At 44.1% G+C, this 18,748-nt stretch overlaps 1 protein-coding gene across 2 annotated transcripts in view; it reads right to left on the reverse strand.

Moving 5' to 3' along the window:
* The window catches only part of bard1 (BRCA1 associated RING domain 1), a 32,734-nt gene that overhangs the window by 3,164 nt on the left and 10,822 nt on the right, over window positions 1-18,748 (reverse strand). For both annotated transcript variants that reach the window (XM_035774000.2, XM_035773999.2), the window contains 4 exons: window positions 13,295-13,421; window positions 12,936-13,068; window positions 11,807-11,899; window positions 38-135 (listed from right to left, as the gene is read on the reverse strand). In XM_035774000.2, the coding sequence (XP_035629893.1) occupies window positions 38-135; window positions 11,807-11,899; window positions 12,936-13,068; window positions 13,295-13,421 (451 nt within the window). The remainder of the gene's footprint in view (window positions 1-37; window positions 136-11,806; window positions 11,900-12,935; window positions 13,069-13,294; window positions 13,422-18,748) is intronic.

An 18,748-nucleotide genomic window follows, 5' to 3' on the forward strand; every position in this document is an offset into this window, starting at 1 on the left:
GTGTGTGTGTGTGTGTGTGTGCGCGCGCGTTACCTACCAGGCTGTGTCTGTTAATGCGGCTGCGTTGCGGTCCTGCTCCTGCTTCATGGTCACTCTCGGAGATCCAGCTATCTGCCTGCAGGCACGCCTCTACCCCTGTATGAGGAGAGAAAGAGACAGGGACAAGAAGGGGACAGCAGAAGTTTAGATGAGAGGAGAGAACTTGAAAACCTATTTTATAGCTAGATGAGGAGATCCCTGCAGTCAAATGAACTAGAGGTCGACCGATTAATCGGAATGGCCGATTAATTAGGGCCGATTTCAAGTTTTCATAACAATCGGAAATCTGTATTTTTTTTTAACATATATATTTTTTTACACCTTTATTTAACAAGGCAAGTCAGTTAAGAATACATTCTTATTTTCAATGACAACCTAGAAACGGTGGGTTAACTGCCCTGTTCAGGGGAAGAACGATAGATTTTTACCTTGTCAGCTCGGGGATTCAATTTTGCAACCTTACAGTTTATGGTTCGGTACACGTTGCATATAATCGATGCGGTGCACATTCGCGGAAAAAGGACTGTCGTTGCTCCAACGTGTACCTAACCATAAACATCAATGCCTGTCTTAAAATCAATACATAAGTATATATTTTTTAAAATCTGCGTATTTAGTTAATATTGCCTGCTAACAATTTCTTTGGGGTAGGGTGCAGTATTTTCACATACGGATGAAAAGCATGCCCAGAGTAAACGGCCTGCTACAAAGCCATAAAAGGTAGAATATGCATATTATCATTAGTAGATTTGGATAGAAAACACTCTGAAGTTTCTAAAACTGTTTGAATGATGTCTGAGTATAACAGAACTCATATGGCAGGCAAAAAGCTGAGAAAAAAAATCCAACCCGGAAGTGGGAAATCTGAGGTTGGTTGATTTTCAACTCCGCTCATATTGAAGATACAGTGGGATATTGGCAATGTTGCACTTCCTAAGGCTTCCACTAGATGTCAACAGTCTTTATAACCTTGTCTGATGCTTCTACTGTGAAGTGGGGCCGAAGGAGAAGGGAATGAGTAAGGTCTGCCATGAGCTGACCATGCGCATTCACATGAGAGGGAGCTCTGTTACATCGCACTTCTGAAGACAATGGAATTCTCCAGTTGGAACATTATTGAAGATTTATGTTAAAAACATCCTAAAGATATATTCAAAATATTGTTTGACATGTTTTTAGTGAACGCGCTTCGTGACTTTGGATTTGTTAACCAAACGCGCTAACAAAAGTAACTATTTGGACATAAATGATGGACATTACCGAACAAAACAAACATTTCTTGTGGAAGTGGGAGTCCTGGGAGTGAATTCCGACAAAGATCAGCAAAGTAAAGATTAAAAATGCTATTTATGACTTTTGTTGACTGCATAATATGGTGGATATATTTATGTCTTGATTGGGCTCTGAGCGCCGACTCATTATTGCATGGTTTGCTTTTTCAGTAAAGCTTTTTTTTAAATCTGACAGTGGTTGCATTAAGGAGAAGTATCTTTTAGCAATGTTTATTATGAGTATTCCTGTAAATTGATGTGGCTCTCTGCAAAATCACCAGATTTTTTGGAACTACTGAACATAACGCGCCAATGTAAACTCAGATGTTTGGATATAAATATGAACTTTACCGAACAAAACATACATGTATTGTGTACCATGAAGTCCTATGAGTGTCATCTCATGAAGATAATGAAAGGTTAGTGATTCCTTTTATCTATATATCTATACTTTGGCTGGAAAAATGGCTGTGTTATTCTGTGAATAGGCACTCCCCTAACATAATCGTTTGGTTTGCTTTCGTCATAAAGCCTTTTTGAAATCGGACACTGTGGCTGGATTTACAACAAGTGAAGCTTTAAAAACGGTGTAAAATACATGTATGTTTGAGGAATTTTAATTATGGGATATCTGTTGTTTTGAATTTGGCGCCCTGTAGTTTCACTGGCTGTTGAATAGGTGGGACGCAACCGTCTCACGTACCCTAGAGAGGTTAACTAGGTAAATTGTCACTTCTCTTGCAACAGAGTCAGGGTATATGCAGCCGTTTAGACCGCCTGGCTCGTTGCAGACTGTGTGAAGACTATTTCTTCCTAACAAAGACAGCCAACTTCGCCAAACGGGGGATGATTTAACAAAAGCGCATTTGCGAAAAAAGCACAATCGTTGCACGACTGTACCTAACCATAAACATCAATGCCTTTCTTAAAATCAATACACAGAAGTATATATTTTTAAACCTGCATATTTAGCTAAAAGAAATCCAGGTTAGCAGGCAATATTAACCAGGTAAAATTGTGTCACTTCTCTTGCGTTCATTGCACGCAGAGTCAGGGTATATGCAACAGTTTGGGCCGCCTGGCTCGCTGTGAACCAATTTGCCAGAATTTTTCGTAATTATGACATGACATTGAAGGTTGTACAATGTAACAGCAATATTTAGACTTAGGGATGCCACCCGTTAGATAAAATACGGAACGGTTCCGTATTTCACTGAAATAAACGTTTTGTTTATGATAGAACTTCTGCACTCAACAACCCGGTCGCATTCCGCTTCGCTCCACAGGTAGTATCACATTTTCATTTCATTTCATTACAGCACAACGGTTTGATTTGTTTGATCGTAGCTAGCTACATAGCAGTCTTTGTATCAAAGATAATTGTGTAGTCTAGCGCAATTTTCTAGGTTAGCTAGCCAGCTATTGTCGTTCTTTTAACGCAACGTAACGTAATCAACACTGCTAGCTAGCCAGCTAGCCCCCGAATAGCAGCACTGTAGAAACTATTACACTCAACGGAACGACTTGATTAGTGTAGTGTCAACAACGCAGCCACTGCCAGCTAGCCTACAAAGTCAACAACGCAGCCACTGCCAGCTAGCCGACTTCAGCACTACTGTATCATTTTAATCATTTTAGTCAATAAGATTCTTGCTACGTAAGCTTAACTTTCTGAACATTCGAGACGTGTAGTCCACTTGTCATTCCAATCTCCTTGCATTAGCGTAGCCTCTTCTGTAGCCTGTCAACTATGTGTCTGTCTATCCCTGTTCTCTCCTCTCTGCACAGACCATACAAACGCTCCACACCGCGTGGCCGCGGCCACCCTAATCTGGTGGTCCCAGCGCGCACGACCCACGTGGAGTTCGGCCAACAAGACAGAGTTCATCTCAGCCTATGCCTCCCTCCAGTCCCTCGACTTCTTGGCACTGACGGAAACATGGATCACCACAGATAACACTGCTACTCCTACTGCTCTCTCTTCGTCCGCCCACGTGTTCTCGCACACCCCGAGAGCTTCTGGTCAGCGGGGTGGTGGCACCGGGATCCTCATCTCTCCCAAGTGGTCATTCTCTCTTTCTCCCCTTACCCATCTGTCTATCGCCTCCTTTGAATTCCATGCTGTCACAGTTACCAGCCCTTTCAAGCTTAACATCCTTATCATTTATCGCCCTCCAGGTTCCCTCGGAGAGTTCATCAATGAGCTTGATGCCTTGATAAGCTCCTTTCCTGAGGACGGCTCACCTCTCACAGTTCTGGGCGACTTTAACCTCCCCACGTCTACCTTTGACTCATTCCTCTCTGCCTCCTTCTTTCCACTCCTCTCCTCTTTTGACCTCACCCTCTCCCCCTACTCACAAGGCAGGCAATACGCCGACCTCATCTTTACTAGATGCTGTTCTTCCACTAACCCCATTGCAACTCCTCCAAGTCTCCGACCACTACCGTGTATCCTTTTCCCTCTCGCTCTCATCCAACACTTCCCACACGGCCCCTACTCGGATGGTATCGCGCCGTCCCAACCTTCGCTCTCTCTCCCCCGCTACTCTCTCTCCTCTTCCATCCTATCATCTCTTCCCTCTGCTCAAACCTTCTCCAACCTATCTCCTGATTCTGCCTCCTCAACCCTCCTCTCCTCCCTTTCTGCATCCTTTGACTCTCTATGTCCCCTATCCTCCAGGCCGGCTCGGTCCTCCCCTCCCGCTCCGTGGCTCGACGACTCATTGCGAGCTCACAGAACAGGGCTCCGGGCAGCCGAGCGGAAATGGAGGAAAACTCGCCTCCCTGCGGACCTGGCATCCTTTCACTCCCTCCTCTCTACATTTTCCTCCTCTGTCTCTGCTGCTAAAGCCACTTTCTACCACTCTAAATTCCAAGCATCTGCCTCTAACCCTAGGAAGCTCTTTGCCACCTTCTCCTCCCTCCTGAATCCCCCTCCCCCTCCTCCCTCTCTGCAGATGACTTCGTCAACCATTTTGAAAAGAAGGTCGACGACATCCGATCCTCGTTTGCTAAGTCAAACGACACCGCTGGTTCTGCTCACACTGCCCTACCCTGTGCTCTGACCTCTTTCTCCCCTCTCTCTCCAGATGAAATCTCGCGTCTTGTGACGGCCGGCCGCCCAACAACCTGCCCGCTCGACCCTATCCCCTCCTCTCTTCTCCAGACCATTTCCGGAGACCTTCTCCCTTACCTCTCCTCGCTCATCAACTCATCCCTGACCACTGGCTACGTCCCTTCCGTCTTCAAGAGAGCGAGAGTTGCACCCCTTCTGAAAAAACCTACACTCGATCCCTCCGATGTCAACAACTACAGACCAGTATCCCTTCTTTCTTTTCTCTCCAAAACTCTTGAACGTGCCGTCCTTGGCCAGCTCTCCCGCTATCTCTCTCAGAATGACCTTCTTGATCCAAATCAGTCAGGTTTCAAGACTAGTCATTCAACTGAGACTGCTCTTCTCTGTATCACGGAGGCGCTCCGCACTGCTAAAGCTAACTCTCTCTCCTCTGCTCTCATCCTTCTAGACCTATCGGCTGCCTTCGATACTGTGAACCATCAGATCCTCCTCTCCACCCTCTCCGAGTTGGGCATCTCCGGCGCGGCCCACGCTTGGATTGCGTCCTACCTGACAGGTCGCTCCTACCAGGTGGCGTGGCGAGAATCTGTCTCCTCACCACGCGCTCTCACCACTGGTGTCCCCCAGGGCTCTGTTCTAGGCCCTCTCCTATTCTCGCTATACACCAAGTCACTTGGCTCTGTCATAACCTCACATGGTCTCTCCTATCATTGCTATGCAGACGACACACAATTAATCTTCTCCTTTCCCCCTTCTGATGACCAGGTGGCGAATCGCATCTCTGCATGTCTGGCAGACATATCAGTGTGGATGACGGATCACCACCTCAAGCTGAACCTCGGCAAGACGGAGCTGCTCTTCCTCCCGGGGAAGGACTGCCCGTTCCATGATCTCGCCATCACGGTTGACAACTCCATTGTGTCCTCCTCCCAGAGCGCTAAGAACCTTGGCGTGATCCTGGACAACACCCTGACGTTCTCAACTAACATCAAGGCGGTGGCCCGTTCCTGTAGGTTCATGCTCTACAACATCCGCAGAGTACGACCCTGCCTCACACAGGAAGCGGCGCAGGTCCTAATCCAGTCACTTGTCATCTCCCGTCTGGATTACTGCAACTCGCTGTTGGCTGGGCTCCCTGCCTGTGCCATTAAACCCCTACAACTCATCCAGAACGCCGCAGCCCGTCTGGTGTTCAACCTTCCCAAGTTCTCTCACGTCACCCCGCTCCTCCGCTCTCTCCACTGGCTTCCAGTTGAAGCTCGCATCCGCTACAAGACCATGGTGCTTGCCTACGGAGCTGTGAGGGGAACGGCACCTCAGTACCTCCAGGCTCTGATCAGGCCCTACACCCAATCAAGGGCACTGCGTTCATCCACCTCTGGCCTGCTCGCCTCCCTACCACTGAGGAAGTACAGTTCCCGCTCAGCCCAGTCAAAACTGTTCGCTGCTCTGGCCCCCCAATGGTGGAACAAACTCCCTCACGACGCCAGGACAGCGGAGTCAATCACCACCTTCCGGAGACACCTGAAACCCCACCTCTTTAAGGAATACCTAGGATAGGATAAAGTAATCCTTCTCACCCCCCTTAAAAGATTTAGATGCACTATTGTAAAGTGGCTGTTCCACTGGATGTCATGAGGTGAATGCACCAATTTGTAAGTCGCTCTGGATAAGAGCGTCTGCTAAATGACTTAAATGTAAATGTAAATGGTTTCCGGATTTGACCATATTAATGACCAAAGGCTTGTATTTGTGTGTTATGTTATAATTAAGTCTATTATTTGATAGAGCAGTCTGACTGAGCGATGGTAGGCAGCAGCAGGTTCGTAAGCATTTATTCAAACAGCACTTTAGTGCATTTTGCCAGCAGCTCTTCACAATGCTTCAAGCATTGAGCTGTTTATGACTTCAAGCCTATCAACTCCCGAGATTAGGCTGGTGTAACCGATGTGAGTAGTTGTTCCCCTTGCTCTGCAAGGGCAGCCAATTTTGTGGAGCGATGGGTAACGATGCCCTCGAGGGTGGCTGTTGTCGACGTATTCCTGGTTCGAGCCCAGGTAGGGGCGAGAACAGGGACGGAAGCTATACTGTTACACTGGCAATAGTGCCTATAAGAACATCCAATAGTCAAAGGTTAATTAAATACAAATGGTAGAGAGAAATAGTCCTATAAATACTATAACTACAATCTAAAACCTCTTACCTTGGAATATTGAAGACTCATGTTAAAATGAACCACCAACTTTCATATGTTCTCATGTTCTGAGCAAGGAACTTAAACGTTAGCTTTTTTACATGGCACATATTGCACTTTTACTTTCTTCTCCAACACTTTGTTTTTGCATTATTTAAACCAAATTGAACATGTTTCATTATTTATTTGAGGCTAAATGGATTTTTATTGATGTATTATATTGATCGGTATCTGCATTTTTTGGTCCCCCAATAAATCGGTATCGGTGTTGAAAAATCATAATCGGTCGACCTCTAAAATGAACCCAAAAAATTGGCTGTTAGTACCACACACCAGCGTTGTGAACATATAAAAACTAAATTGGGATCCTTCAAGTTAAGAAAAATCCCTAACTCAAAAACGTTTTAATCAGTGTAGTTATCAAAATATTTGTGTTATAGCATAATTAGAAAAATAAAATTTGAATGTAGACTTGGTTATATGAAGTAGATACACAGAAAGTAAACAGCAGTGGGTCAATTTCCACAAAAACTAAAGAGCTCTGAAGCGCAAGGCTCTGGTGCCCTAGCTACCACGCTGTAGATAGAGTGAAGCGAACCTGTGCACATGTGCCAATAATGTGTGAGCCAAGTGTTGAATTTCGCTCATCTCAATAGTCAAATCAAATCAAATGTATTTATATAGCCCTTCGTACATCAGCTGATATCTCAAAGTGCTGTACAGAAACCCAGCCTAAAACCCCAAACAGCAAGCAATGCAGGTGTAGAAGCACGGTGGCTAGGAAAAACTCCCTAGAAAGGTCAAAACCTAGGATGAAACCAGGCTATGTGGGGTGGCCAGTCCTCTTCTGGCTGTGCCGGGTGGAGATTATAACAGAACATGGCCAAGATGTTCAAATGTTCATAAATGACCAGGATGGTCTTAATAATAATAAGGCAGAACAGTTGAAACTGGAGCAGCAGCACGGCCAGGTGGACTGGAGACAGCAAGGCGGAGAGAGTCCTCCGAGAGAGAGAAATAGCCTATTCATTGATGATGGCATGGCCCCTGCTTTACTGAAGTTGCGAAACATTGCAAGCCAATCATTGCAGATAGATAATCCTAGTGCACCATTCGGACTATCTGCCAGGTGGCCAACCTGCCTATACTGTGCCCCTCCTCTCTCGTCCTGTCCCTTGCTAGCTCGCTATGAAAAATTTGAGTTTTTGTGTTCTCGAAAGTACGGCAACTATTCAGTCTCCTCCGGTCCAACAATAATGAATCAAATCTTGACACTGGGAGTAGACAGAAAACTGATTTCCATTTGTCAAATCCCTACCATACACTTACATATCATAGCTAGAGTATATAACCATGAACATGTCCTAAACATGGAAAGGTGACTGGGAACATGGCAGAACACAGTAGTCATTCCCTCCGCAAGGCAATCAAACAGGCAAAACGTCAATATAGAGACAAATTGGAGTTGCAATTCAACGGCTCAGACATGAGACGTATGTGGCACAGACTACAGACAATCACGGACTACAAAAGGAAAACCATCCACGTCGCGGACACCGACGTCTTGCTTCCGGAAAGGAACATGTTCTTTGCCCGCTTTGAGGATAACACAGTGCCCCTGCTGCCGGCCCAGACAGAAGCCCTAGCCACGTCCTCAGAGCATGTGCAGACCAGCTGGCTGATGTGTTTTAGGACATATTCAATGAATCCCTATACCAATCTGCTGTCCCCACATATTTCAAGATGGCCACCATTGTTCCTGTACCCAAGAAAGCAAAGGTAACTGAACTAAATTATCGCCCCATTGCACTCACTTCTGTCATCGTGTAGTGCTTTGAGAGACTAGTCAAGGATCATATCACCTCCGCCTTACCTGCACCCTAGACCCACTTCAGTTTGCTTACCGCCCCAATAGAGCCACAGACGATGCAATCACCATCACACTGCACACGGCCCTATCCCATCTGGACACGTATATGTAAGAATGCTGTTCATTGACTATAGCTCAGCATTCAACACCACAGTACCCTCCAAGCTATCATTAAGCTTGAGGCCCTGGGTCTGAAGCCCGCGCTGTGCAGGCCGCCCCCAGGTGGTGAAGGTGGGGAAACAACACCAGTTAGGTGATCCTTGACACTGGGGCCCCACAAGGGTGTGTGCTCAGCCCCCTCCTGTACTCCCCGTTCACCTATGACTGCGTGGCCAAGCACGCCTCCAACTCAATCATCAAGTTTGCAGACGACACAACAGTAGTAGGCTTGATTACCAACAATGACGAGACAATCTACAGGGAGGAGGTGAGGGCTCTGGGAGTGTGGTGTTAGGAATACAACCTCTCAATTAACGTCAACAAAACAAAGGAGATGATCGTGGAAACAGCAGAGGGAGCACCCCCCCTATCCACATCGACGGGACAGCAGTGAAGGTGGAAAATTAAGTTCCTCGGCATACGCATCACAGACAAACTGAAAATGGTCCACCCAGAACAGACAGTGCGGAGAAGGCGGCACAACAGAGCCTCTTCAACCTCAGGAGGCTGAAGAAATTTGGCTTGTCACCGAAAACCCAAACTTTTACAGATGCACAATCAAGAGCATCCTGTCGGGCTGTATCACTGCCTGGTACGCCAACTGCATCGCCCACAACCGCAGGGCTCTCCAGAGGGTGGGGCGGTCTGCAAAATGCATCAACGGGGGCAAAATACCTACCCTCCAGGATACCTACAGCACCCGATGTAATAGGAATGCCAAAAAGATCATCAAGGACAACAACCACTGCCTATTCACCCCACTACCATCCAGAAGGCGTGGTCAGTACAGCTTCAAAATTTGATTTGAAGAAACCATTTGAAAAATTAAAGTGTGATGAAGAGTAGAATGCCCTCAACACACTTGCCCTACGGGCGAATGATGCAACACAGAATGAAATACGGCAAGCTTTAGCGTAGTATCTCCTTCTCTCCACGTGTAAGAAATGAACCATTTACAAAAAGCAGTGATTTTTCCCACATAGCACTTGAATAAATTGAGTACCAGGATCTGGTCTAGTCGTGCTTCTAACCACTGACGACATATGGCCCCCAGTGGCAGGAGTTCAATACACACATCCACCTTAATCCTCTCTTCACTTCACTCTAACCTAGCGCCCTTTCATTTCTTAATATAATGTCACAATTGTTTTTAAAAAACGGGAGAAGTTGCATAGAGATGAAAAGGCCCTAGGATTCATCCCAAATTGCACCCTAATCCCTACATAGTGCACTTATTTTGACTGTAGGATCCTGGGCAAAAATACTGCACTATATGCAGTAGGTTAGAGGGTGCCATTTGGGAAGCAGATGTTTTCCCCCTCCATGTAGTGCCCTCCCTGTGGTGCCACAGACAAGAGGAAGGTTTTCTCCAACGGTACCAGACAACAGAACTTTAATAGTACTGTCTGGGACTAGGTAAATGCTCCATTATTACATTATCGATTGTAAAAACAAACACAATATTTGGGTTGTTGTGTTGCTCACCACTGGGAGACCTCTTCGTGCCGAGAGAGGTTCGGATGACAGATGAACAGCAGTCATGGCTAAAATAAAAAGCATTTCAAGGGGATGGGAGTGAGGGTTGCTTTAAACTTTTCCATTGGCTGCATCCGAAATGGCACTCTATCCCCTACATATCGCACTATATAAAATACCATTTCAGACAACCCTTACTCCAGTAAAATAAGGCTTTCAAGGTGATGGAGGGTTGCATTACACTTTTCTGTTAGTTGGGGTAATTTATGGACATTAGTTACTACATGCAAATAACATGGCCTAAAGCTTAATGACAATCTGCAAGGTAACCAAGTGTTTTCCATTTGAATGTCTCATGATGCCATTGTGCTTGGCATGATGATATATGCTATCAATACAACAGTGCCATGTTGATCACTCCCTAACCGCGGCAGTGGCAGCTACAATGTATTTTCTCATGAGGGCACTTCCCATATGACCACACTACACAGTCACACAACACTGTCTGACACACACAAACAGTGTCCAAAGCAGTCATCAAGCATAATTACATTTACTAATCCTCCTTAATTGCATCTTTCATTTCGAGAGACCCTGCGAGGCCTTGGCGGGGGGGGGAAGAGATACCGGGGTTAATCCAGGCTTCCACTCCACTGTGCTTCGGAAGATAGGGCCAGCTAGTTAGCCCCACCACCAGAGACTGGGGTTCATGGAAAGAGGGACAGACAGAGGGATGGAACGTGGCACACTTGTTGTTGAGGGTAGACAGGCTGTGTCAAGTGTTCATCCTCCGTGGAGGAGAGAGAGGTGTTGGGAATAATAAAAATGTTCTCAATCCTAAAAAGACAAGCCACACACATACCCCAAGGCATCAGACACCTTGATGACAGTCACCTTTTTCCTTTTTGAGGTAGACTGCCTGTGAATATCTAGTATATTTTATGGTTGCCGCTAGGAATAGATATAAAACTGCATGGAAATGGTAAAGTTTCCACTTATAAATTCACCTCTGTAGGAAACAAACACAAGAGAAGAGAGTTTCTTTCTTTGATTTCTACCAATTTTGACATTTAGGTCCACTGACAATTCTCAAACCCCCCTATTTCAATCCACTGTATTTGCCTGTATGCCCGACACGTAATATCTACAATATCCTGTTGAACAAACACTTCATGCCTCTCAGGACACTGCATGACATAGAATAAAGAAGATAAAAGACAAAAGCAAATGCATTTCTTCCAAAAGCAAGGAAACAGCAGATAATGCAAGGGAAGATGAATAAAAAGTAGGCATATTTCTCCATCTAGATTATTATGGAGTATAAATCCATACTGCTTTAAAGCATACTTGAAACAGAGGGTTGAGGATAACTCTGAATGCCTGACATCGATCATGTAAAAATGTAAGGGTTTGAAATTATATATTATTAATGCCCAATGTATCCATGTACAGTATATTACACAACATATGGACAGTTTTACAGTATAATTATATTTCTCATTAGAATACATAAACCATACATAGACACACATTTGAAAGAAGCAGTACAGAATCAAGGTCAAAGTTAATGTATGAGGGAAAAGAGTGCCATTTGGGATGCAGCCTTTATAATAATAATAAGATACTTAGACAGAAGTTCATAGAGGCTGAAGGTATGGTAAGAGGCAGAGTTGTAGGCCAGGCTACTGTAGGCCTAGGAGGCAGAGGTGAACGTTTCTTACAGCTAAAGTTGAGGACCCAGCAGCCGTTCAGGAGGCCAAGGAGAGTGGACAGGGTGGTGGGCATCGGCCCGTCTGGTACCACCACATGAGTGACTAGAGGAATGGGAGAAGAAAAACGGGAGGTCATCCGAAGATGTATTTTAGTGCATGGGTAGTGATGGATACAGCACATATCAACTAATGTCTGCCATTTCATGGGTCGGGTTAGTACACATAAAATGCATGCCAGTGCATTCAATTGGTTTCGTATCTGTTTATAACAGTTACAATCTGATAATTAGGCGTAGTTATGAAAATGTAATATCAATTTAGGCCTACTAAATAAATAGACAGTTGAATACAATTTTAATAGAATAGCCTTCTCCAAAATATTACTTGAATAAAATAATGGCAATGTCTTTGTTGTGAGTGATTGCAACACCGGCACCGGAATCAGCCTCATTCACACCAGGCTTAGACAATGAGACTTTTATGTATATATATATTTTTAGACATTCTTGTTGTCTCTGCAGTCAACAAGGCTCTGTGGCTGACAGGCTGCAAAATGACCTTAATTGTATCTCGGGGCTAAACTCTGTGGTTTACATGCTGTGGAGCTTTGCTCTGCCTTCACTTTAAATAATATGAGACACTGAAGTCTTTACTACCCAAAGCCCTGTAGTCTAACACTCATCACAACAGAAGTCACAAACACCTTATGAGGAATTATTTCACTTACTTTCCAGCCCTGTCCTCTGTTCCAACTGCCATTACCAAAGAACTAACAAACTGCCTTCCCTGTTACTCTGTATCACTAAGATTTGCAAAGCTCCAAAAAGGTAGCTACTTGTATGTAATAAGTGATGTTGCAACCCTTTCACAATACGACAAATGTGAGTCTTCTGTTTCTTAATCAAACCTAGAGTGGTTGGGAGTAACCAGGAAATAAGTCCCAAAATGTGCCTGGACCCAAATCTCTTTGTGCTGCATTGCCAACTCCTATTTGGTCGTTGACATGCTAAACAAATGTTTGCCATAGGATTTGGCACGACAGAACTAACAGATCTGGGAGCAGGCTAGTATCAAATGTTTTATAGCAGGTGGCAGTGTACAGGTTGATGGGTACAGGTATAGTGGACAGGTAAGTTACCAGAGCAGGAGAAGGCGTCTGCCCTCTTTCCTCCCAGGAGATGTCCCAGTTTGGCCAGCCGGGTCTGTTGGGACTGGGACAGTTTACTACCCAGTACAACTGCCTGTTCCTCCAGCCTCACACCTTCACTGGCCTGTAACAGAACATAGACACACACCATGGGTTTTAAATGACAGATTTTATATGTTGTTGCCCTCTTGCAACTTACTGTATATAATAAATAAAAAAGGTATAAAATAAAACAACTTCCTGCTCTTTCCGTAGTCGTATAATTTGGAATAAGTTAACGCAGAGCTAGAAGGTAATGGTTGATGTAACATTGCTTTTGTGTGAGAACAATGATGGGCTGATGGGCATACCTTATTGAGGCTGGGTGAAGGACTGAGAGGTGAGTTGACTGGGTGGGGTCCTTCAGAGGCTGCCAGAAGGATTGCCTGCATCTCTGGGCTCACGGCATAGTCCACAGGGCGAAGGCCAAACATATTCCTGTTAGATAGAGATACAGACTGTCTCCGTCACAAACCTGAACCATGTCAAAACTGTCTGGGTATCCAGATACACAGACTAGTACCATCTCGCAGCCGAACAGCAATGCATCATTCTGGGTGCTAAGATTAGGGTTATACAGACATGGATGGTAACAAAGTCACTCATCAGTGACAATATGATACAATATATTAGTGCATGGATTGACATAGGGCTATGTGGATCCAGTGAACAGCAATGCAGCGCGATACACTGAGACACAGAAGACAAAGTGAAACAGCACGTTCCTGGAGGAGGGGAAGGAAGGGATGAGAAAAAGGAGGGGAAGAGGGAGGAGAAGCAGAACAGGTTGGTGCATAAAGATTAGGCGTCAGCAAAGATAACACCTGGGGGACAATTAATAGGTCCACTGGTCCATAAAATATTTCAATTGGATTCATAACACCCCCCCAAACACACAGATAGACACACAAATACTGCAGACGCGAACATGTACGAAGACACACACACACATTCCCAGTGAAAGGATATGAAAAGCATGGAAAATTGCATTGGGTAGGTGGTGTAGTGTGTGTATCTAAGGGGTGTGGGTAACCACTGAAACCAAGCCTTTCATACTGATAAGGGAAAATGCATTAATTTATCAATTCAGATCTGAATGCAGAGTACAGTAGTTGCACAGTGTTGTCCATTTTATTTTTACAAAAATGAATTCTCAAACTTCCTCCATCTACATAAGACAAACCTTGCTATAAATGAATAGGCCAGATGTTTTGTCAGTTGTTATATCTGTAAGTAAATACCCCATTGAGATCATCTTTTATTGATCATGATACATATATGATGTGTGAGGATCCAAGCCAAGACGATGGCATACAGAAGAGGAACCAGAAACACCCGATGCATGGCTCTGTGTAGTTCTCAGTGCAGCTGGGAAAGCGAAGCGATCAGCTGTGAAAGCCAAAAAAACATTGTGTCTGTCTGGGAGTGCCTTGTTTCTCACATTTTTCTGCACCAAAAAAAATCTACATCTCTCATGTTTTGTTTTGGTTATGCCTTTTTATATTGAATACTGCCCTGCTGTGTAGGGCTTGCAAGTTTAACCCAGAATGCAATCAAAAACTAAAAGCATTGTAATTTGGGACAAACCATTCACTAAACCCTAAACCTCAACCAAATCTTGTCAAGAATAATGTGGAAATTGAGCAAGTTGAGGTGACTAAACTTCTTGGAGTATCCCTGGATTGTAAAGTGTCATGGTCAAAACATATTGATACAACATTAGCTAAGATTGGGAGAAGTTTGTCCATAATAAACCGCTTCTCTGCCTTCTTAACGCTATCAACAAGGCAGTTCATACAGGCCCTAGTTGACGCACCTGGACTACTGTTCAGTCATGTTGTAAGGTGCCACAAAGAGGGATTTAGGAAAATTATAATTGGCTCAGAGCAGGGCAGCACGGCTGGCCATTAAAAGTATACCGGAAGCTAACAATGATATGCATGTCAATCTCACATGGCTCAAAGTAGAAGAGAGATTGACTTCATCACGACTTGTTTTTGTAAGAAGAATTGACAAGCTGAATGTTTCGAGCGGTCTGTTTAATCTGTCCTTTGGTCTGATGAGTCCAAATTTGAGATTTTTGGTTCCAACCGCCATGTCTTTGTGAGACAGAGTTGGTGAACGGATGATCTCTGCATGTGTGGTTCCCACCATGAAGCATGGAGGTAGTGTGATGGTGCTTTGCGGGTGAAATTGTCAGTGATCTATTTAGAAATCAAGGCACACTTAACCAGCATGGCAACCACAACATTCTGCAGCGATATGCCATCCCATCTGGTTTGTGCTTTGTGGGAGTATCATTTGTTTGTCAACGGGACAATGACCCAGAACACACCTCCAGGCTGTGTAAGGGCTATTTGACCAAGGAGAGTGAGGGAGTGCTGCATCAAAAGACCTGACCTCAACCCAATTGAGATGGTTTGGGAGGAGTTGGAGCGCAGAGTGAAGGAAAAGCAGCCAACAAGTGCACAGCATATGAGAGTACTCATTCAAGACTATTGTTAAAACATTCCTCATGAAGCTGGTTGAGAGAATGCCAAGAGTGTGCAAAGCTGTCAAGGCAAAGAGTGGCTACTTTAAAGAATCTCAAATATATTTGTTTAACACTTATTTGGTTACTATATGATTCCGTATGTGTTATTTCATGGTTTTGATGTCTTCACTATTATTCCACAATAGTAAAAATAAAGAAAAACTCTTGAATGAGAAGGTGTCCCCAAACGTTTCACTGGTAATGTATGCATGTAGACTCATAAAAATAAAAAATGTAATCCCTTTTTCAGGAGCCGGTCTTTCAAAGATAATTCGTAAAATTCGTAAAATTCCAAATAACTTCACAGATCTTCATTGCAAAGAGTTTAAACACTGTTTCCAATGCTTGTTCAATGAACCATAAACAATTAATGAACATGTACCTGTGGAACGGTCGTTAAGACACTAACAGCTTACAGAGGCAATTAAGGTCACAGTTATGAAAACTTAGGACAATAAAGAGGCCTTTCCACTGATTCTGAAAAACACCAAAAGAAAGATGCCCAGGGTCCCTGCTCATCTGCATGAACGTACCTTAGGCATGCTGCAAGGAGGCATGAGGACTGCAGATGTGGCCTGGGCAATAAATTGCAATGTCCGTACTGTGAGACAGGACGGACAGCTGATTGTCCTCGCAGTGGCAGACCACGTGTAACAACACCTGCACAGGATCAGGTACATCCGAACATCACATCTGCAGGACAGGTACAAGATGGCAACAACAATTGCCAGAGTTACACCAGGAACGCAAAATCCCTCCGCCAGTGCTCAGACTGTCCGCAATAGGCTGAGAAAGGCTATTACACCAGCAACAACATTGTCTATGGGCACAAACCCACAGTCACTGGATCAGACAGGACTGTCAAAAAGTGTTCTTCACTGACGAGTCGCGGTTTTCGTTGAAGGAATGAGCGTTACACCGAGGCCTGTTGTCTGGAGAGGGATCGATTTGGAGGTGGAGGGGCCATCACAGCATCATCGGACTGAGTTTGTTGTCACTGCAGGCAATCTCAACGCTGTGCGTTACAGGGAAGACATCCTACTCCCTCATGTAGTACCCTTCCTGCAGGCTCATCCTTACATGACCCTCCAGAATAACAATGGCACCAGCCATACTGCTCGTTCTGTGCATGATTTCCTGCAAGACAGGAATATCTGTTCTGCCATGGCCAGCAAAGAGCCCTGATCTCAATCCCAGTGAGCACGTCTGGGACCTGTTGGATCGGCGGGTGAGGGCTAGGGCCATTCCCCCCAGAAATGTCCGGGAACTTGCAGGTGCCTTGGTGGAAGAGTGGGGTAACATCACACAGCAAGAACTGGCAAATCTGGTGCAGTACATGAGGAGATGCACCGCAGTACTTAATGCAGCTGGTGGCCACACCAGATACTGACTATTACTTTTAATTTTGACCCCTCCTTTGTACAGGGACACATTATTCAATTTCTGTTAGTCACATGTCTGTGGAACTTGTTCAGTTTATGTCTCAGTTGTTGAATCTTATGTTCATACAAATGTTAATTTTGCTAAAAATAAAAGCAGTTGACAGTGAGAGGACATTTCTTTTTTTGCTGAGTTTATGTATGTATGTATGTATGTATGTATGTATGTATGTATGTATGTATGTATGTATGTATGTATGTATGTATGTATGTATGTACATACATACATACATACATAGGTACATACACAGTGCTACTACCAAATATTTAAAAACTACAGTTGAGTTGTTTGGAAGGAACACACAACATTGTGTGAAAAAAAAAAAAAGGCAAAGCACACCAACATAAAAACCTCATCCCAACTGTAAAGTATGGTGGAGGGAGCATCATGTTTTGGAGCTGCTTTACTGCCTCAGGGCCTGGACTGCTTGTTATAGTCAACAGAAAAATGATTTCCCAAGTTTATCAAGACATTTTGCAGGAGAATGTTGGGCTATCTGCCCGCCAATTGAAAGTCAACAGGACAACGACCCAAAACACAGAAGAAAATCAACAGAATATTGCTGAACTGAAACAGTTTTGTAAAGAGGAATGGTACAAAACTCCTCCTGACCGTTGTGCAGGTCTGATCCGCAACTACAGAAAACATTTGGTTGAGGTTATTGTTGCCAAAAGGAGGGTGAACCAGTTAGAAATCCAAGGACTCACATACTTTTCCCACCCTGCACTGTGAATGTTTACACGGTGTGTTCAATAAAGATATGAAAACATATAATTGTTTGTGTTTTATTAGTTTAAGCAGAATGTGTTTGTCTGCTGTTGTGACCTAGATGAAGATCAGATCAAATTTGATGACCAATTTATGCAGAAATATTCCAAAGGGTTCAAATACTTTTTCTTGCTACTGCATGCATGTATGTATGAAGTGGGAAGTTTACATACACCTTAGCCAAATACATTTAAAACTCAGTTTCACAACTCCTGACATTTAATCAGAGTAAAAATGCCATGTTTTACGTCAGTTAGGATCTTTATTTTAAGAATGTGAAATGTCAGAATAATAGTAGAGAATGATTTATTTCAGCTTTTATTTATTTCATCCAATTCCCAGTGGGTCAGAAGTTTACATACACTCAATTAGTATTTGGTAGCATTGCCTTTAAATTGTTTAACTTGGGTCAAACGTTACGGGTAGCCTTCCACAAGCTTCCCACAATAAGTTGGCTGACTTTTGGCCCATTCCTCCTGACAGAGCTGGTGTAACTGAGTCAGGTTTGTTGGCCTCCTTGCTCGCACATACTTTTTCAGTTCTGCCCACAAATTTTCTATAGGATTAAGGTCAGGGCTTTGTGATGGCCACTCCAATACCTTGACTTTGTTGTCCTTAAGCCATTTTGCCACAACTTTGTAAGGATGCTTGGGGTCATTGTCCATTTGGAAGACCCATTTGCAACCAAGCTTGAACTACCTGACTGATGTCTTGAGATGTTGCTTCAATATATCCACATAATTTTACATCCTCATGCAGCTATCTATTTTGTGAAGAGCACTGTCCTTCATGGTTGGGATGGTGTTCTTTGGCTTCCAAGCCTCCCCATTTTTCCTCCAAACACAATGATCATTATGGCCAAACAGTTCTATTTTTGTTTCATCAGACCAGAGGACATTTCTCCAAAAAGTACAATCTTTGTCACCATGTGCAGTTGCAAACCGTAGTCTGTCTTTTCTATGGCGGTTTTGGAGCAGTGGCTTCTTCCTTGCTGAGAGACCTTTCAGGTTATGTCGATATAAGA

Source organism: Oncorhynchus keta, chromosome 7 (genome assembly GCF_023373465.1).
Source record: "Oncorhynchus keta strain PuntledgeMale-10-30-2019 chromosome 7, Oket_V2, whole genome shotgun sequence".
NCBI lineage: Eukaryota > Metazoa > Chordata > Actinopteri > Salmoniformes > Salmonidae > Oncorhynchus > Oncorhynchus keta.